This window comes from Miniopterus schreibersii, assembly GCF_964146895.1.
Source record: "Miniopterus schreibersii genome assembly, chromosome: 8".
Lineage (NCBI taxonomy): Eukaryota > Metazoa > Chordata > Mammalia > Chiroptera > Miniopteridae > Miniopterus > Miniopterus schreibersii.
This window is the reverse complement of record NC_138109.1, coordinates 38,489,416-38,512,178: the sequence shown is the minus strand read 5'-3', so window position 1 is coordinate 38,512,178 and position 22,763 is coordinate 38,489,416. Positions and strand designations below refer to the sequence as shown.

General features: G+C 38.0%; 1 protein-coding gene across 4 annotated transcripts in view; it reads right to left on the bottom strand.

Annotated features, from left to right (window-relative positions):
* PATJ (PATJ crumbs cell polarity complex component) overlaps positions 1-22,763 on the bottom strand; it is a 246,892-nt gene that overhangs the window by 92,003 nt on the left and 132,126 nt on the right. For all 4 annotated transcript variants that reach the window (XM_081145252.1, XM_081145254.1, XM_081145253.1 and 1 more), the window contains exon 28: positions 8,835-9,031. In XM_081145252.1, coding sequence (XP_081001378.1) covers positions 8,835-9,031 — 197 coding nt within the window. The remainder of the gene's footprint in view (positions 1-8,834; positions 9,032-22,763) is intronic.

Genomic DNA, 22,763 nt, shown 5'->3' with positions numbered 1-22,763 from the left:
TTCATAGTTCAACTGAACATGAATATAAATTTATGCTAGAGAGCAGTTCAATTAAATCTATTAAAAAATTTACCAAACTGAACATAAATATTAAGCTCAGATTGAAAATATTAATTATACATAAATTAAAAGTTATTTCAAGCAACAGATGTGCCTGAGGTTTGAATATCATGTTATAATATATTATGCTCGACGGTATCCCCTCTGCCCATGTTTTTATTAAAGTAGAGGGATTTATTATGAACAGTGATAATTATTATTTAAGAACTCAGTTGGAATTTGGGTAATTGGACTTGCTGACATTGAAATCTGAGAGTCCTCCCTACTTCACTTTCAAATATATTTTAGAATTTACATTTCAAGACAGAATCTCTAGGTTCTTTTTTCTGTAATAAACTCTTTTATTGAGCACATTCAGGAAAAAAGAACAAATTGCAAGTGTTTATAACATGATGAATCCTTTTATAGGTTAATTTTTAATCCAACAATTCCACTTGTAAGAATTTATCCTAAAAAAATTTTTAGATGAAAAAAACAACACATGCCTCAACAAAAGATTTATTATATTTGCCATCATTCATTAATAAATGGAAAACTGTGCCATTAAAAGGTGAGCGAGGATGATACGGAGCTAGATCCACTTTTCATTACTGAGTGAAAGGGACAAATATCAGGTAATCTATTCCTCACGTTATTTTCATTTATGTAAAAGTTTCTGTCTGAGTCTAAAGAAAGCTCTGTGAGTATCTCTACTAAATGTCAACAATAATGGTATCTCTGGTGGGATTTAAAGCAATTTCCAATTTGTTTTTCTATACTGATGTTTTTGACTACTCTGTAATAATATCATTTAATAAATGCTTATCGCATACACACTACACACACATCTTACATACATTATTTCACTTCAATCTCACACATATCAGTAGAGGCATGCATTACTACCTCATTATACAGATGGAGAAACTGAGGCTTAGTGAGTTTAAGGAATTTGACCAATATATCTAAAGCCAGTATTTATAGCCAAATCTGTTTGAATCCAAAAGTCTTTCCTGTTAATAATTAAAAACATTTCTAAGGATATTTATCTGGGGTGGAGGGAAAAAGCCACAGAATAAGCAATACATTTTTAATCCTATGGAATTTTAAATCCAATTAACAGAGCTTCACAAAATAGAAACCCCAGACCAAGAAATATTCCAATAAAAGTGTACAGTTATGTGTTATATCCACCCATTTATTCTCTTATTCAACAGTTTTTGTATAAGTGATGAGGGTATAGGAATTTTCATCACCTTCATCACCATAGCTTCCATGCACTGAGCACTAGTATGTTTTAGATACTTTTAGAGTGACTGAAAGTCACTCTGTAGGTCTTTATTGAGTCAGATATGGTCCTTGCCCTCAAGCACCTGGTACTCTAATAAATGACACAGCCTTTGGAACAAGGCTGCCATATGATGGATGTAGGTATCAAAGCAAGAACTGATTGTCTCTTCTTGGAGATGAGTGGGTTGGTCTTGACGAGTTGACGGGACCTTAGCAGGCACAGAAAGAAGTGAGTGGCAGGACGGATACCAGGAGTAAAGAAAAGCATATCCAAAGAGAAGAAGATATTATATGCAGTTATTATATTATATGCAGGTATTATACTCTTTTAAGGAACTACAGGTATTTCAGCATAGCTTTTGGGGGTGGGGGCACAGAACAACAGAGAATAGAGGTAACCAGTTCCTATTCAAAGAGAATCTTGTGTACTTGCTGAATATTTTCCCTTTCCAAAAATCTTGGGTACCGGGCCTCAAAAAGAATGATCCTCACTTTCCAAACTACTGTGTCAGTTTTACAGATGGGAAAACTGAAGGGATGTAAGGGACACCAAGGCCAAGGATACAACAGGGAAGATGACTAAAAGTTACATGAAAACACAATTTCACTAGAGTGAAAAATATTTCTGAGTAAGTTATCACATTAATTTTTTCTCAGAAAGACAAAATAATATACATCAAGCTCCAATATCTTAATCTTTTGAGCAAAGGAGCAGGTTTGAAGGATTAAGTTTAATGGGTGCTGGAATGAGGTCTTCTGCAACTTCAGTTTAATCTATTTCTTATGAAGTACAATGCTCTTCCCAAAGGAACATATTCATTTAAAAAGCTTACGCATGAAAGATTTATTTTCTCTCAAGCAAAACAAATTAAATTGAAATATCTTCTAAAGGCAAAGTAATAGTACTGTGTAGCTCACATCTTTCTAAATTTGATATATTGGGAAAACAGTAAGATATTCTTTTGACTCCGAAATGCTGACAATTTTGAAAAATATTGACTTCAAGGAAGTGAGCAGAGAAATATGTGTACGTGTTGCTCTGATTTTTAGTGTTTCTGTGGAAGTTCTGTGGAGGCACTTTCTCTCCATGATTTTAAGATAATGTGGCTCACTGTAGAAATCCTACATAAAGCTTCTGTAGAGAGGTAAGGAGGACTGCTATCTTAAAAATTAAATGACTGCCACTCCCCCAAGAGATCAGTAAGAGCATATCTAGGTCTTTAGCCTAAATATTTCAGCAGCATGAAGACAATAAAGTGTGACTAATTATTCAAAACCCTTCCTCAACGAGCCAGACACAGAAACCAAAATGGCAGAAATAGAGGTCAAAGGCTTCACTGCAGGAAGCCCAGAGAAGAAGGAAGCCACCCCATCCGAGCCAGGCCTTGCATAGTGTTTTCTGCAGCCTGAGAATGAAGCCTTGGCTCTGTAACGGTACTGAGGCCGAAAGCTCTTACATTAGGAAGCTCAGAGGAGCTCTCCAATTGGGCACAAACAACCTCAAAAAAGACATTTTCCTTTTCTGGTTCTTGAGACATAGGTATAATTTCACTGACTGTATCATTCTTTTAATGAATTCAAAGTGGCATTAAATTTTAAGAAGATCAAAAGAGTAACATAGAATTGCACTGTGAAAAAATACTTCAGATATTTGAAACAAGTACTGGATTAACTGCATTAATCTAGATCTACCCAAACTATAAAATGATGAGAAATTCACTTATTACCTTCTAGAATTACTATCAATCCAAGAACTAAATAACTTAAGAACGAAGCCCTTAGAGTCAGAAAAGCTTTTGCCCCTTGGTGTCTCAGTTTCCTTTTTTGTAATATAGGGGTTAAAATAGCACCAACTGCCATTGGGTCGTTGTAAGAGAGGGAATGCATTTCAAAAATTTACCACTGCCAAAAAAATAAAAAATTTAGCTCTGCCTCGTAAATAATAAGTATTCAATGTTAGCTGATTCCCAAGGCAGCTCCCCCACGCCCACACGTTGTCTTAATGAGCACATCTTTTTGTAACTCAAATGAGATATAACACAATAGAGTACTTAGGGAAGATGATTTGGCAAGACGTGGATAGATAGCTATTGGCTACAATGCTGTAATGATGGGGGTGGGTGGGGTGGGGAAGGAGACTGGAAGGGATGCACTTTGAAGAAAGGAAAATGCACTCAGCAGAGGCCCCACAACTGTTCTGTGTATGAGGCTGACCACTCAGCCAGCACCACATTCTTTTGTGGGCTTTCCAAGCTGTGAATTAGGCTGTAGACTATTTTTAAATAAAGAGTCACAAAATCGAGTGACTCTAGCTTTGCATATGGGAAGATCATATTCAACACCTGCTTACAGTATTTATTTTAGTCAAGTTTGATCAACCGATTTTTAACTGCTTTATTGAGATATAATAGATATACGGTAAATCACATGTTTAAAATGTAAAATTTGATGTTTTAACACTCGTGAAACTATTGCCACAATAAAAAAAACCTGGTCAATCCATTTATTTTTGAACTTTTAGCTATTATAAACCTGTGCTAATAAAACTGTAGGAAAAAGAAATTTTTCTGCAATTTTGAATCCTTTCTGCTCTGTGAACTAGTGCTTCTACAATGGGATATTTTATTACATGAATCCTCTTAGGGCATGATTATTGCATTGAGAAGTAAGCTTGATGAATCCATGTATGACAATAATCTAAAAGAGCCAATCTAAGATGACAGAAGCTTTTGACTATAAATTAGAATCTTATCTATGGGTGCACAAAAGCTGATGATTTATATACCACTGTACTATGCTTCTAAATCACATCTAAGTTTTCCAAGAGATTTCAAAAATAACTCACTGGCAACAAGCAGAGAGTGAAGGATCAACTGTTGGGACTGCTGTAGTGGCAAAGGCCCTCAGGAGGAGTTTTGTCATAAAGCAGCTACAGGTTCCTGGGTTAGTTATTTAACCTTTATGGTTCCAGTTTGTTTCTTTTATTAAATCAATACTACTAGACAATCAGATCTGAGTTTACCTGTAGTTGTATGTCTTTATCCCTGGAAAATATGGGAAATAGTCATGCTTTTTATTTTGAATGGTTCTTAAATAAACATACCCACATAAATAACAAGATTTAGTTGTGGCTGTCCTTCAGGTAAATGTTACAAAGGGAATGAATGTACTTCTCTACCTTGAAGGATGTGGGAGCCAGACAAGACACAGCCCTATATGCCAGCCCAATCAATTGTGCACTTCCTGTGCCACCCACACGGTTCCTCTGGCTGCTTCTGTAACCTGACAAATCACTCCAATTCCCTGCACAGCACTATCAGCTCTCTCTTCCCACACATGCACTATAGGGAAGATTATAAATAAATCCTATATTCCTATGACAGCACCATGAACAGGCCTGTGTGTTTTCTGGGACTAATTGCTTAGGGAAAGCCAATACTCTAGAGCAAGTCTCATTCCAGTCTACATGGTAATTACATGCTAATGCCTTTTGAAATTAATTCAGACCCCCCCTCCCATCCCCCGCCCTACTAGCATTGCAGTAAAGGGCAGAGAAGCTGAGACTTAATCACATTGTCTTCTGGGAGCTTAATGTAAGATTTCTTTTCTACATGAACTGGGCCATCGATCGACAGAACTCACTGACTGCTCTTCCATTGTAACAATGCGGTTCCACAGCAACAAAACTGCTGGCAGACGTCCTGCCAAAAATCAGTCACCCACAGGGCTCTAGCGCAGAAGCAGAGTTTCCAACTTCAAAGAAGCCACAATGTATATTCCACCAGTCTCTTTTCCACCTCCTATAAATTAGCCTCAGCTTAGGGCTTAGAACAACTCAGATCAACTATAAATAAAAGGAGACTGTGAGCAAGTAACAACATAACAACAACAAAGCAATAATGAGAAGTAATATGAGCAAATGGTAGAGCTGTAAAAATAATTAAGACAGGGATAACTTGACCTCAATTGAGGAGAGAAACCACAAAAATAAATGGAGCGTGGGTGGATAAGCAAATACACAGATGTGGTCTAACCTGGAAATCTAGTAAGCACAATCTAAAAACCCACTGTGCACGCCTCCCACAGAATGCAGTGTCCTCGACCATCTAACACACGGCGACAGCCAAGGAGCTGCTGCTGCAACGCTGGCTTCACTGTCCCCGGCACTCACCGCGCCATCAATGTCTCATTCTCAGTCCACCAGCACCTGGGTCGCCTATCATGCTATAGACAAATTCCTCACATGTCAGAGAGGAATGATTGAAATTTTTTCTCAGCTATAAAAAGAAACCAGGGAAATGTTTTCCACAGGAATTTTCCCCCCGTCATCCCTGACCCAGAGCCGAAAGTCACATGAGAAGATGGCTCTAACTGCCCAAGAATCCAGCATGCACATTTTTTCATTCTCTGTGCTTTCCAAGGCTCTGCACGGGGCTACTGATGGCTTCCCTCTGGGACATCTCTTCAGGGACAAGTGCATGACTACAAACAGACCAAAAAGAAGGGAAACATACAAATCCATGCAAAATATTATTTCATAAACATCAGCTGAAATGCACTAAGGTATTCGATGCGCCAGATACTGTGTGAAACCTGATGCTACCTTCTCATTGAGTCTCACCACAGCCTCGGAGGCTGCTGCTGTACAACCAGGAGACGCAGGCTCGGTGAGAGCAGGTGCCGCGGACTGTGCACCACGTGAAATCACTACCTTGCTCACGCGCTGGCTCCAAATGACAGAGGCGCAGTGAGACACTGGCTGAGTGAATGAATGCTTTCCATTGGATCAAGAAGGGAACTGAGGGTTAGAGAAGATAACGAACTAACCAGAGACGAGGGATGCTAGAATGTGTTCCAACATATTTTTATCTTTTTTTTAAACAAGAGAAATTGAGGGGAGAGGAGAGGGATTAATTTATTGCATGTTTAACTTTCTTTCTCTTTTTATTTTTGAATGAAGATTAGAGTTGCTAAAGAGCAACAAAAGGGCCCAAATTCAGAAAGTCAAAGGAAGGAATCAGAGGGGTCCGATATGGCAATTTGTTAATATTCTTTTTCACCCAGGAGAGCGCCTCTAGCCTAGAACAGTTATCTGAAGTTTCTGTCTGTGAGGGAGGAAATACGATCCAAATAACAGTCAGCTATGTGCCAGGTACTCTGTTAAACTTCTAAAATGAACCTAATAACTGAAAAAAATTGATATGTTAAAGTAGGTCTTCGAAGTCCAGTGTTCAATGCCCTGTACACAGTGTTGGCTTTTGTGCATGGCCTGTGAATCACTCTCATTACTCTGCTGCATAGCTCGTTTGTTAACCAGTATCTAATAAGATGTCAGACAGAGAAATAAATAAAACACCAGTGCTCCTGTTGGTCTGGATCCCACGGGCCTTTCCCTTGTCTTAATAAGATCGAGAGAATAGAACTAGAATTTTCATGTTCTAAATTATAGCCTTTGGAACGTTTCCATTTAGCATGCAAGACAGATACTCTGTGTCTAGGTATGTATAACACAACAAAGTGACTAAAGAGCCATGATTTCCTAAAGTATAGAGCATCATAAATCAGAATTCTCCTGTATCTAAACAAGTGGGGTTTGGTTGAAATACAATGGGGAACAGTGTACTTCAAGTGGGTAGAGAATGGATTTTTTTTTTTAAATAAATCTTTATTGATTTCAGAGAGAGAAAAGGAGAGGGAGAGGGAGAGATAGAAACATCAATGATGAGAGAGTCATTGATCAGCTGCCTCCTGCACGCCCCTGACCGGGGATCAAAGCCCGCAACTCGGGCATGTGCCCGGACCGGGAATCGAACCCTGATCGCCTGGATCCCAGGCCGATGCTCAACCGCTGAGCCACGCCCGGCCGGGCTAGAGCATGGATTTTAGAGTCTGGCACACCTGGGTTCTTACTGAAACTTAATAACTTAGTTCTGTAATATTAGGCAAGTTACTTATACAGTTTTCTTATCCATAAAATGGTGATAATAACAGTACTTACCACGTAGGGCTCTTAAGAATATGGAACATGAATGTGTGAGTGCAAAGGTAGAGTGCTAGTAATAACTCAGTAAATTAGCTTTTGCTTTCAGTATTACTACCACCACCACCACTTTGTCTCATCTCTGAAGAAGTCCCTAAACATCAGCCAAAGGAAATAAGCTTGAAGCAATGAGTTTTATTAGTTAATACAGATAGTCACCTTTGATTTTTATTTATTTAATGATTATGCTTGGCAGTGCTACCCAACATGGGTCACTTTCATGATGCTATATGACAACAGAAGAAGAAAAGAAAAGTAATTCTAGAAGTGACATTTTTGTGGAAACAGGACATAAATGGGGAGAAACTACCGGGGTTGGAAGAGAGGGGGGATACTTATGGTCTCACAGTTGTGTCTGACCAGCTTTGGCTGTAGAAATTGTTGGGCATGTCAAATTGTGGAAGACTGTGAATTGTATTCCGAGTCAGAATCAGAAGAGGAAATTGTACAGCAAGTCCTCATTTTAAGTAAGCAGTCTGACACTTGGTGCCTCTGTGATTTAATTCCCCTTAATGTCCAAGTATTGGAGCATTTCATCCAGGAGGCCTAGAGCACACTGGTTAACAAAGAGCTAAGTCAAACCAAGTGCCAGTAAAAGAGGTTGCTGTGTTTGATACTGAGTATATTAGCTGCTGTCATTATTATATTTTTTGTTTTGTAATGCAACAATCTTGACATGTCTGTTTCTCCCTCTAGACTAAGAGCTATTTGAATGAACTGGGTGTATTCATTAATTTTTCTGTGTCCAGTTCTAAGAGACTCAAAAAATATTAGCTGAACGAGTGAGTAATTAAACAAGCAAATGAATATCAAACTAAGATAAACTCGGAACAGAAACACTAACTTTAAGTTTAGGAAAATAATAACCTTTCAGTTTATTGATGAAATCATCAAAAGAGTAATTATCAGAGCATCAGTCATCTCCTTAGCTTCTTTTATCTCCACCCTGTTCCTAAATAAGGAACTTATGTGGCCTTAACCCACATCATCAACTTCACAGTTATTAACCATTCCTTGACAATCAGATCACAAGGCCTCATTGGCTGTAGCACTTTCCCAAAAAATTAAACGATAACAACAACGAAAACAAATGTCATACTTATGGTTAATTCAAAACCCAGAGAATTTTGATAAATACTAACAATATTAGATTAATACATAATCAAATTAGTTTTGAAATTTTCTAAATTAATATTAAAAACAAGCCTTATTCTTTTAATATGTTTCCATGAGATTTTACTTAAGGGCTCCTAAATTATTTTGAGAGATTAGTTTTTACTCAAGCAGCAAATAACATTTGCAAGCAACAATATGGTCTTTATTTTTATTTTGAAAAATGATTTTCAAAAATAGTTGAAAAAATATAATTTGTCGACATCCTTCCCCTTCACCTCATTTTATTGTACACTATCCCCTGGACCCCTTCGCCTTACTAGAAGAGAAATAAAAAATATATGCACCCTACCTCTAACAGTTCATCTCCAATACGCAGTCGCCCGTCCGTGGCAGCAGGTCCTTCCGGGTTAATTCCCACCACAAATATGCTCATGCGCGACCGGTCTTTGTTGCCAGCGAGGCTGAGTCCAAGTCCATTCTTATCCTTTTCAAGTTCAATAATGTGCAGTTCTCCAGGCAGATCTGCATATCTTTGCCTGATTTTTTCTATTAAAAAAAAAGATAAAGAGAAATTTAAATAGAGCAGTTGAATTTATATTACAGAGATGTCAGCATTTCCCTATCCATATTGTGATTCCTCTACAATGAGTGGTCCCTTAATATGTGCAATATATGCCTGTTGAAATCATAAAAGAACCGTTTCTAAGGTTTCCTTCAATTGCTACCCTATGCTATTGAACTAATGCCCCAACCAATGAGACAAAAAAGTGACAGAGATCTAAAAGCATTAGATACAAAATTTTTTTCAGAGACAATGCATTTTTTCAGTTCAAAGAAGTAGAAGAATGGTTTCTTCTTTAGATTTGTATTGAAAAGGAACAAAATCCATTAGGACTATTAGAAAAACAAATAACAAAGTGTACATTAACTTTTAAAATCGACTCTATTAAACTGAAGAAACTTGAAAAGCAAAAAGGTTTATACTTTATCATTTTTTCAATGCATCATAAAACAGGAAGAGTAATAAGGCAGTAAAAGTGTCAAATGCTTTATAACACATATGCCCTTTAATCTTCAGTTAAATTTTTATTGTTAAGATTTTCAGGCCTCAATCTGAATTATCCTGCAGTTTTTATTTAGACTCATAACTAGAAGGGGCTTAAAAGATGACAAGACCAACTCCTATACAAATTAAATGCTATATTTTCTCCATATCATGGAATCAGAGACTTTTAATTCAGATATAATAAACCAAGAAATCATGTTAAGTTACCTTCTCTTAAAGCACCCCCTTACCTCGGACTCTATTTCACAAAGAAAAAACTAAGACTGTACAAGGAAGATCCTGTATAAGGTTAAGACCTAATTTATAGCTAGAAACTAATGTCTTCTAATATGTAGTTCAATTCCTTTTGTATCAAATCATGTTGAATTTCTCCAGTAACAATTTTAAAAGATAAAAATAACTTCAAATTTCTCCCTTAAAGAAATTATCTTTAGAATCATCATAATAACTCCTTATATAAAATAAATATTTCACAGTTCATCATGTCATTGAATCCTCCCACACCTTTGTAAACACCTCAAAATGCAGGTGAGTGGACTTATACTTAGGGAAGTGAGGTGATTTGGCCAGTGTTTGGGTCCAAGTGCTGTGCTCTCTTCATCACATCACAGCTCTCACTTGACCAGTAGAATTTTTAATAATAAGAGGCTCCCTTAAGGGAGCTGAAACAATGGTTCCCAAGCTTAGTTTGCTTAGATCATCTGCCAGGCAGGATACCTAAAAATCACCCGAAGAGCCTATAAATTAAAATCGCAACTAGGCTCCACCAGCTGAGATTCTGAACCAGTACGGTTGGGGTAAGGTTTGGGAATGGGGTTAAGTTCTCTTTGTAACAGGGTCCTTAGATGATTTGCATGGGCAGTTATATCTGTATATAACAGCTTAATCTCCCATGCAATGCAAAAATTTTTTCTAGAGCAATCATGACAGTCAAACATAAAGTTCAGAGACAACCAAAATTTAAGGCAGGCTTTAAATATGCTGTTCACAAAACTAATCTAATATGAAGATTATCTCTGGCTCCATAATCATGCTCAGGATTAAATAAGAAATTTGTTTTGATTATACAGTACAATAGATTACTTTAAAATCTCAATCTCAATCTTTTTCCCTCTCTCTCCTACCCTCCCACTTATTGCTGCCTCCTTCCCTCTCAAATCTCAGAAGTTCCTTGTAATTTCCATTACCAATTACTTCTACTCTGTAGGTATAGTAAAAGGTGAACTAGAATTTCAAAACAAGAGAAGGAAAACAGAGTTAGTGTCGGGGCGCAGGAAGCAGAACTGAACTCCCATCTTTGAAAAATCAAGACACCGCATGCTAGTTTGTTAACTCAGGATTTAAGAAAGAAATCACAGTATAGCTCCTCCTGTGTACAGCTGAGTCAGCGCAAACTGTTCTACAGCATCAGACATGTGGCTCCACCACAGGGGAACCCACGCTGCCTGCCTGGCACTTGCTCTAAGGGCTGCTGTGAGCTGTTTCCATGGCAGCCAGTGGGCAGGGAAGGGGCTATGTGGGAAGAAAACGTGTAAGGAAAGCAGTTTTCTTAAAACATTTCAATTTCACTAAAAATGCATTAAAGAGGTGGGATAAAGAATATTTGAGGCCAATGGGGCTCTCTAAAATTAAGAAAAATAAAATACAAAGAAACCATACTTTGTTTCCTGCGTGCACGCACACAAACACACACGCATACACACACCCCCTTACATAACTACAAGATTTTTAGCAACAAAATATTAAAAGTGTTATAATGATCCAGGATCTTACTATACCCATTACTGGTATTCCCAAGAAGTATTTGTAATAAACAGCCAATCTTTATACTGATTTTCACTGACTTTCACAATGTGTAATTAAGTGAAGGCAGTGCCTATCCCAAATAATCTAGATGCCCTTCCACTTCTAAATAAAACCCAGAGATTAGGAGATAAGTAACCTACTTCTTTTGGCACCAGCCTTTACTTCAGTGCCCAGAATGAACATCAGCCTGGAATAACTGGAGAGAAAATAGTCTTTTGTCTCAGCTGAACAGTTATGGTTGTTTTAAACATGGATTTTCTAGCCCCATGACAATGTTACCTGAAGAAAGGAATCCCAAATTGCTCATAATTCTGTATCAAAGTACCGATGCCTTTTCCTTATCCAAGAAAGCCAATAAAATTTCTCCACTATGGTCTCAGGGTCTCATCATAGGATATTGGGTCTTGCTAAATAACAGAGCCTTCTCCCAAGAAAGAAACTTAACTGCCCAGTATTTTAATAGAAAATGTTTGACATGTTGGAATAATGACCCAATACAACTTCAGAAGCATTTCTTTACCTGGTCTGTTTCCAAATAATAAAGAATAACATCACACAGAAAAATATTTAAGCACATTTTCCTATACATTAAATACAACAATCCCACTTTTTTTTTAAACATGACAATTTTTTTTTTTAATATATCTTTATTGATTTCAGAGAGAAGAAAGGAGAGGGAGAGAGAGAGAGAGAGAGAGAGACAGAAACATCAATGATGAGAGAGTCATTGATCAGCTGCCTCCTGCATGCCCCTGACTGGGGATCAAGCCCACAACCTGGGCATGTGCCCTGACCGGGAATCAAACCCCGATCGCCTGGATCCTAGGTTGATGCTCAACCGCTGAGCCACGCCCGGCCGGGCAATAATCCCACTTTTAAACCGTCAGGCTATATATGCATTTTAACCTAACTTCTTCTGCAGTAACCACTTTTCATTCTCTGAGTTAATCAGTACATGCAGATTTGAGAAGCAAAAATATGTGGAAAAAAAAACATCCATAACTAATCCAAAGAAACAGCATATGAGTTTCAGCAGTAAGGAGCCAATCTCAACTGAAAGCCCAAAAATAAAGAAAATAATGAAAACACGTCAGCGTAAAGAAACTACATCTGGCATGACAACAAATAAACTTTCCTCTTACATGTAAGAGATATTCTTGCCAGTTATAAATTTGATAATGTCATATGGACCTATAAGTAGAAGTAATACTGAAACACAGAAACATGAGAACTACAGATAAGTATAACAGCTAGATATTGTTCTAAGCACTTTATAATTTAACTCCTTTAATCTTTAAAAAAAAACCTATTTGGTAGGCATTATTATCCCCCGTCTTACAGGTGAGGAAACTAAGGCACAGAGAGGGTAGCTAACTTGTGTGCTAACACAGCTGGTGAATGGTAAAACTTGGGTTTGAAACCAGGAAGTTTGGCTATGGAGTCCATGATCTTAGGTAAAAGTTAGGGTCAAAATTAAACACAAAAAAAGTATTAATATAGAACTTGGGGGAAAAACACAGAAGTAATTTCCTTTCTTTCATTCATAAAAATTCAATTCAATATTGGATATAAGAATTGAAAAGAAAATCAACCATAAATTTAAAGTGACAAAATTCAGTCAGAGCAAAAATAATTAAGATTTTTTTCTTTAAGAGACCATAGAGTAAGGAAAAAAAGAGCTGCAATTAATAATAAAACTCTAAAATGTTCCCATTAATCAAAATTCAAATGAGTCAATATACAATGAGCAAACTTTAAACCAGGCACTGTATCAACATTAGCTGAACTTTCACGGACACTATGCGGATCCCTCTGCATATTCGGTGTTATGAGGTATAGCCCTCAAAATGCCATTCACAGAAGAACAGATAAACAATTGTGGAATGTTTATAAAATGGAACTTTATTCAACAATTAAAAACAACCACTGCTATAGGCCACATGTTTGAATATTAGAAACGTACTGTTGAACGTGAGAAACCAAGATAGAAAAGTGTATAAACCACAAGACTCAATTTTTATCAAGTTCAAAAACAAGCAAAGCTAATCTACGATTTTAAATGTCAAGATGGAACTGACCTTTGGGAAAGAGGGAAGAAATAGTGAATTAGAAAAAGTGACTTTTTCTGAACGGTAGTGATGTTCGATTTTGTGTCCTGGATGGTGGGTGGAAATTCATCAAACTGTAGTACAGGTTTCTATTTGTATATATTTCAATAAATATTTATTTTAAAAAGAGAATAAAATAATGCAAACTGAGGACCTTGCTTGAAATCTGACTTGAAGAAACCAACTGTAAAAAATACATTAATTTGGGCTCTATATTAGATAAAACCAAAGAGTTATTGTATTTGGTACATTAATCGTATTATGGTTGTATTTTTAGAAATGGGTATGTATGGGTGAAATTATATGATGTCTGGAAATGGTTTAATAATATTTTTACTAAAGAAAAATAAGGGGTAGGTGAAACAAGTACAGTAAAACCTTGGTAATTATTGAACCTGGGAAAACAATACATGAGAATTCACTGACTATTCTCTTCAGATTTATAAATGTTTGAAAATTTTCACAACTAAAAGAAAAAAAATCCTCCTAAGATTTAATCACCTGATCTTACAGATGATGAAACTGAGGCTCATGGAAGTAAAGAAATTTGCCCAAACTCACATTTAGCCATTGGTAGACCTGGGGTTCACATTCTAGTCTGTCTCACCCCAAGTTTCAAATGCTTACCCACCACACAAAGGAGATAAAAAAGCAGCGTGCTGTGTTCACATCTGCTGCAGTGGCAGAGGGGAGGTCTAAAACCTGCCTCAGTCCTTCTGGAATTTACTGTTTAGGAAGAGACATGGAACACACATAGGCAATCCCCAGACCAGGGCCTTTGGAAGCTCCATTTGTCAGCAGTACCCATAGGGTGAGGAGCGGGGAAGAGGAAACAGGAAGGCCAAGAGGAAGACCATAAAAATACAATGGTGGACAAAGGCTTAGAGGCAAAGCTAGGATGTGGTGGTAGAAAATAATCTGATAGATAAAATCCATAAGGCTTGCCCTGGCTGGTGTTGCTCAGTGGTTAGAGCGCCAGAGGTCTCGGGTTCAATTTCCAGTCAAAGGCACATAGCTGGGTTACAGGTTCCATCCCCAGGGTGCGTGCAGGAGGCAACCAATAGATGTGTCTCTCTCACATCAATGTTTCTCTCTCCCTCCCTCCCTCCTTCCCGCTCTCTCTCTAAAAATCAATGGAAAAAATATGCTCGGGTGAGCATTAACAACAAAAATAAACCAATAAGGCTTGCAGACTGTTTACATGTCTGAAGTAAAGGCAGGGGAAAGATTAACAGGGAAACTGAGGTCTGTTCCTTAGAGACAAGGAGTGAAAGACAAGGAGGTGACCATTTAGTTTGAGCTGGTTTGTGGTATCAAAAACAGATGGCTGGTAAATTCAATCTGGGGCTCAAAATGAAAAAGGCAGGCCCTGAACTGCTGCTAGATGAGGCAGATATGGCTGCCGTTCGAACAGTGTTTGACAATGAATCAGCCCTCAGCTGTGGGGAGAATGGCTCTAGGAAACCCAGCTATTTAGGAGGCCATTGCTATGCACCCAAAGTGGTAAGTGGATATAATATGGGTTAAGGGGTAAAAAGGTACTCAAGGATTCAGACAAAAGAGTAGTAGCTAACTTCATCCATTTATTCATTAAAGAAAAGTACCACCCAGTTGGGTGTGGCTCAGCTGTTGAGCATCGACCTAGGACCCAGGAGACCCTGCTTTGATTCCTGGTCAGGGCACAAGCCCGGGTTGCCGGCTCGATCCTCAGTCGGGGGGCATGCAGGAGGCAGCCGATCAATGACGATTCTCTCATCATTGATGTTTCTATCTCTCTCCCCCTCTCCCTTCCTCTCCCTGAAATCAATAAAGATATATTTTAATAAGTAAAATAAATAAATAAATAAATAAATAAATAAATAAATAAATAAATAAGTACCAAATGCCTGTTCTGGGCCAGGCATTATACTACTTGCTAAGGATAGTAGGGTGAATTAAAAGAGGAAAAAAAGGGTTGAATTAGGTACTATCAAAAGCGTAAGAAATTCCAAATATGATTTGAAACTTTCTTTCGGTTACATAACAGCAGAGTGAGAAAGATGCACTTCTGTGATTAGTACCTAAACTCTTAAGAATCTCATTTAGTTTGGAGGGGGAATGAAACCAGTCCAGAGCTTTCACAGTCAAGGACACCAAGGACCACAGAGGTTATTGTAAACTAATAGCAAAACAAGGAACAGAATCCAAAAGTCCTCATTAATTAGGCAGTTTCACTATTCTAGGTCTCAGATACTGAGGCAATTAGGCATGATCTAAACTGAAGTTTGAGGAGGTCTATCTTCATCTCTCATTTTCACAAATCTCACCCCAATTCCTTCTTTATTTCGTGCCGTGAGTAAACTGATCACTTTGCCAAAGCCCTCTGATACTGAGGGGTGCAGAATAAGGCAATCATTCAGTGGGGGAGATGCAGTTGGCAAGTGATTTATTTACAAAGTACAAGTTTATTTACCGCCAATAGGCTGAAAATATACATTTAAATTAGTTTAATACAGAGGAAAGCTTATCAACCCTATTTAGTGAAGACAGACACATCTATACCCATGTCCAAACACATAAGCTCACATGTTCAGTCCTTTTTTAAAAATTTATTGATTGATTTTTTAGAGAGATAGAGGAAGAGGGGGAGGGAGGGAGGGAGGGAGAAAGGGGGGGGGAGGGAGAGAGACAGACAGCCAGACAGCCATTGATTTGTTGTTCCACTTATTTATACATTCATTGGTTGCTTCTTGTATGTGCCTTGACCAGAGACTGAACCCGCAACCTTGGTGTATCGGGATGAAGCTCTAACCAACTGAGCTACCCGCCAGGGCCTCACATGTTCAATCCTGATGGATACGTCCAGTGAGGCCTGTCTGTAAGAGCACCATTACACCCAAAGTGTGGTCCATGGATCGCCAGAGGTAGTTCTGTATAAGATACAGTTGTCTGGGCTCCGTGTCATATCTACAAAATCTAAATCTTGGAATGCAGCCAAGGAGTAACCATGATTTAAAAAAAAAAAGATTTCTATGTAATTCTTACACACACTAAAGAATACTGTCAAAAAGCAGTCAATGGGGAAAAAACTGGGGGACATTTGTAATACTTTCAACAATAAAGATAAATTTTAAAAAAAGAATTCTGTCGAGCCCTGGCCGGGTGGCTCAGTTGATTGGAGTGTTGTCCTGTGTACCAAAGAGTTGCAGGTTTGATTCCTGGTCAGGGCACATACCTAGGTTGTGGGTTTGATCAATGGTTGGGGTGCGTACGGGAGGCAACCGATTGATGTTTCTTCCTCTCCTCCCACCCCCTCTCTTCCTCTCTCTCTAAAAAAATCAATAAAATAAAAAAAGAATACTGACGAAAAACCTACAATAAGTACCTATCGAAGAGCAAAATGCCTTAATGGCCCTTGGAGATGGCTGAAAACAAGGTATAAGAAAGGGTTTGATTACTATTGACTTCAGACCTTTACTGTCTTAAGAGAGAGCTGTAAAAATGTTCTGATTTTGACAATAGCATTGAGAAAAGCCAAATGGAATTTAAAAGCACTCTTTACAATCACTTGTACATTTTAAATATTATGAGAATAGAGAATACACTATAATCACTATAAAAGCATTGAGCTGCAAGCTCATTATGGTCATAGCACAGCAGAAATGTGTTAGAGTTGGGCTGATTTTGCTTTCTGGTCATTACCCAGTCATGCAACAATGCTCAACCAAAGCTCCACACTGGCGACAGATCACAGAGACCAGCCGTGGCGCCGAGAGCATGAGGTGTTTAATTATGTCTTCTGGAGGGGAGAAAATGGCAGTTTCCAATAATTAAAGGGAACTGTAGTAGACTGTAGAAAAAGGAATATAATACAGTATTTGCCAAGTTAATCTGTTCCCCCCAGCAACTGATACTTTGGAAGCAAACTTCCCTCTGCATACCTGCTTCAGAACCCACCTGGCTCTGTTTCCCCAGGGCCCCGCACTTATGTATTAGTTCCGATCACCATCACAGCAAGGTCCAGGGGAGAAGTAGAATTCTCGCTGACGTGTGACAGTGTTTTGTGTAGTCGTCTTCAGTTGCTTCTTGCTCATGTCCCCCACTAACATGAGAGAAGAAACTACCTCTGTTCTCTGCAGGCAGAGGTCCTGTCCCAGAGTAGGTGCAGCATAAATGTATGAATAAATTACAAAACTACAAACTTACAAATTCTTCCTTTCTGACTTGCTCAAGGAACAGGTTAAGTTAGTCAAAATTTCTAATTAATAGAGTTTTATTTCCTCTAAGAATTAAATTTTAATAAAGGACTCCACGATTAAACTGAGACGCACATCTGTTCTGGGTAGTTCAGATGTTTCCGCATTATTGGAAACACTATCATTTAGGTGTGTTAAACTAGGCTCAATCAGAAAAAAGGCACAAGAGCTTTAGAGGCGGAAAGCTTTTCACTAAAATGTACATCATGAAGTAAAAAAAAACAACTGTTCAAATTCCATTGATGCCACATTCCCATCTTTAATATAAGAACAATAACCTTCCTTATCCTAGGAATTTCAAAACACAGAATTAAAGACTGTAAAGTGTTTAGCTTAATGCCTAGCCCACAGCAGCTTTATGTACTTGAGGTTTACTCCTTAATCAGCCAAACTTCCCTTTCTTATCTATTGCAGTTGGAGAGCTTAAAGCAATACCTAAACCAGTTTTAATGACACAGCAGTAATATCCAGAATATTAAAGAATTCCTACAACTCAACAACAACAAAACAACTTGATTAAAAATATGCAAAGGACTTGAAAAGACATTTCTCCAAAGGAGATACACAGATGGCCAATAAACACATCAAAAGATGTCAACATAACTAATCATCAGAGAAATTGCAAATCAAAACCACAATGAGATACCACTTCACACCCTTTAGGATGGCTAGGATGGCTACTAGAAAACACACACATACAAAAAAAAAACACCCCAGAAAATAACAAGTGTTAGTGAGGTTATAGAGAAACTGGACCACTTGTCCACTGTTGGCAGTAATGTAATATTGTGCAGCTGGTGTGGAAGGCAGTGTAATGACTTCTCAAAAAATTCAAAAGAGAATTATCCTACGACTCACCAATTCCGATTCTGAGAATATATGCAAAGGAATTGAAAGTAGGGTCTTGACGAGGCATTTGCATGCCCATGTTCACAGCAGCACTACCTGAGAGAGTTTTTTACAAGGAAGGAAGAAATGAAGAAGAGAGAGTCTATTAAAAAACAAGTTTACCCTTGACATTTTATTGAAGGTTATGTTGTGATCTAGATCTGCATTTGCCAAAATGACTTAGGAAGAAAATCACACACATATTCTGTAGAAAAGCTGCTGTGGAAAGGAAGCATCTATCCCGTACAGCTAAAGAAGTCCACAAAAAAAAAGACTGAGTTCTAAAAAACTGGAACCTAAGATGATTATAATAAAGCTACAGGAAAGATACCAAAGACTGTTAAAATAAACTGACAAGGCTCATCATTCATCTTCTTCCCTCTGGTGTGGGTATTTTTGCACCATTTAATCCTTTCTCCCTTGGGCTTTCATATCCTTTTGGCTCTTTCTTAGGCTGTTGAAATGATAACATGAGAGAGGAATTACTTCAGGCACTGTAGCCAGTCCTTTCTCATTTCTGTCTCGTCTTTATATCAATCACGCCCTGGAAGCAGCCGACAGTCAGAACCTGAACAGGATCTTGCACATCGGTGAACAATTGCTCTCACGAGATAAAAGAGAAGATAAATGAGGGGGGAGGAAACTGGAATAAATGAGCAAAATAGAAAGGCAAAAGGAACAGCAGAGGAAAGCAAGCAAGGACCATCTGTGGAGGACTAATCTAAAAATCTCTTATGGGCGCTTCCAAACTCAAATTTATAACAATAACAGATGTTGCCTTTGGAGTGACAGTTACCTTCAAATAAATGATCTCACTGAATACTTCAATAGTCCTTTCTAGAAATAAGAAATACTGAAACTGGGAGGAATTAAGCGAACTGCCAAGAAAATTAGCTAGTAAAGGGCAGAGTCCATATTTTAATGTAAATCACTGTCTCTTTTATAAATTATAAACCACATGTGTCTTTAATGGGTACTATGAAACTATATTTAGCATACTATCTTTTTTCTAATATGCAGTCAAATCAGTCCTATAATGAGCAGTGTTGAATGCTTGCTAAACGTATCTTTCCTTGAATAGAAATTTCAACTCTTAAGATATAACTTAAGGTAAAATTAGCAAACAAAAATGTTTAGAAAAAATATCAAGATTTTTGGAATAAAAGGAGAGTTCTTAACTTAGTATGGCTGAATAAAAATAAAATGACACCTTAGATTTTTGATAACTTTATAAATTCATGATACCCCTAGCTCCGTACAAGACCCATAAAAGTGGCCAGTAACTGTCTCCTTTGTAGCTCCATTTTCTGCCATGCTCTCTTGCATAATGCATTTAGCCATATTATAATACCGTGGCTCCTATGATCTTCCATGCCTTAATGACTTTGTAAATTGCTCAAAGGGTTCCATGACTCCTCAGGCAGGATTCAGAATCCTTTCTCTTATTCCAAAATACTATGGAAGCCTTACTCTTTCAAAACTCTTCCCCCACTGTGAAAACTGACTTACCTTTCTCAAAGGACTGGGGCTCCTTGAGAACCAGACCTGGGTCTCACTTATTTTGTATCCCCAGAACCTATCACAGTATCCAGCACATAGTAAGCACTCAGTTAAATAAAACCTGATTTGCAGCCTCAAGAAGTTAAGGATAAGAGACTGAATATTTTTTCATGTTTGCCTTTTCTGACAATTCACTTTGCTTAAATTCTGATGAAATTCTATGATCCCAACAGATTACCATTTCAAAACAAAGTTGAGGGGGCACTAGCAGGAGAAAATCCAAGCTACCTGGTACAAAGGGCACTCAAAGTCCACTTTAAATCCTATATAACAGGTTCCTGGATGAATTCCCAGGTGAGCGCTCCTGGGGAGCCTGTATCACTCTCCAGGTACAAATCCCTTGTACTCGAACTTTCCAAAGCAATGCCTCCTCAGTTCATTGGCCAACAGAACCTAGTGACAAAGAGTGGAGGCTCTGGAGTCAGACTGTGGGGGTTCAAATCCTACTTCTGCCACCTGCATTTGGGAAACCTTGGGCTGATGAACCTCCTTCTTTCCTCAGTTATCTAATGTGTAAAGTGAAAATAATAGTAACTATGTGTTTGAGTTGTTTGGGGAATATGTCAGGTGACCCACATGAGCATAACATAACACCTGGTCCTACTTCCTACTTCGTCTTACTCTACTTTTTTTTTTTTTTAAATTTATCTTTTAATTGATTTCAGAGAGAGGAAGGGAGAGAGACAGAAACATCAATGATGAGAGAGTCACTGATCGGCTGCAGCCCGCAACCCAGGCATGTGCCCTGACCAGGAATTGAACCCCGATCGCCTGGATCCTAGGTCAATGCTCAACCGCGGAGCCACACCCAGCCGGGCTACTCTACTTTAACTGTGCAGAACCCCAGTGCTCCCCACATCTGTAATTTTTCCACATGATAATCACCCACAGCCCACAGACTGCTGTGCCCTCTCTGCTCCTCACCTTCTGCCCTTATCACTGGTTTACTCTGTGCTTGGTCAACTGAACTACTTGACTCCCTGGTCCCTACTTCTACCCCATGAGATCCAAGAACAGAAATAAAACATGTTCCTCTGATTGACGTGCAGGGGAGTGGGAGGCGAGGGATGCACTTTGAGAACTACTGTGTTCACTAAATTACAAGAGGCATAATTGTTTAGTGAATTCAAAAACAGTTATGAGATGAATGCAGATGATATTAAAGACAAAAATTATATTCAAATGCAAGTAACATATACTGGGAATGAGTTTTCTATTAGGCTCCGCTCCAAGCTCTTTCATATATCTTTTTTTCATTTAATACCGAAACTAACGTTCAAGGTAGCCAATAGCCCAGAACTTTAAGTGGCTTGATTGAGAATGCACAACTAGAAAGTGACTGAACGAAATTTGAATACAGATCTTCTTACTCTACACACAAAGGCTCTTTTGACTATACTGTAGGGTGTTTTTGTTTTTTATTTCAAAGACAAGAGTGAGTTAAATTTATGTATTTTTCTTGATCAGGATCAGTAATGCGAAAGTGAACTTTGCTTAGCTCTCCAGAATGAGTATAAAGGCTTAAAATTATGCCTCCTCGTTCACTTACTCAGAAGAGTTTTTAGTGATGCCTATCATGTCGCAAGCATGTTGCTAGATGCTGATGGGCAATGGAGACCTGGCCCTGGAACTTATCACCTAGTGAGAGAGATCTAATTAATCTAATAATCACAAAATGAACTCAGATAGAAGGTATAAAGAAAAGGCACCACAGGAAGTATATACAAAAAGTGTCTGTATTTGAACTGGACATCAAGGAGAGGTTAGAGTTAAGAGAGTTGAAAGAGAGTGATATTAGGCAGGGGAAATGCATGTAAAGGCTCTGAGGCAAGGAGTAGGGATGACATGCTGGAGGAACTGGCTCTACAGACAGAACACAGAAGGTGAGGGGCACAAGGAACACTGGAGGAAAGTGAAAAAGAGATCCAGGGGCCAGACCATGAGAACCTTTAGACAATTATAAAGGGAAGCCACTGAATTGGGGCCCAGACTGTCAGCAAAATAGAATGAATGACTTATCTACAATGGTATCCAGGTGAACAACCATGTCATAGGTGAAAGCTAGAACTTTCTTAAAGGTTATATATAAAATTAAAAATTAAAATGACTACAATGTTAACTTCCAAAGAAACAGGTAAGCATAGATTTCGTAGCAGACCAAACAAAAAAACAAAAAACAAACAAACAAAATCACCAACATAGCACATTTGTAGCAGACAAAAGAAATCACCAGCACAGCACATTTTAATACTTCAGGTATAGATATAAAAATTCTATTCATACATGCAACCGTAGATTAGAGGTTTTTAAAAAATTTTCAATTATGAAATGAAAACTGAAAAAGGATATTAGAAATCATATACACTATTCCAAGCACATATAATCCATATAATCAAATGATCATGTAGCATATTATGTAAGTATGGTACTTATACATGATTTGCTTTTAGAGCTAACTTATAAACTCTATTGAGAGTAAATGCTGCCTTATTTTCTTTTCAAATTACAAGTTATACAGAATTTATATACCTTTTCTATATGTCAAAGAAATACCCTCTGAAAGCTTTCATCTGCCAATCTATCACATTTTTATATAACTGGCTGTTTAAAGAATA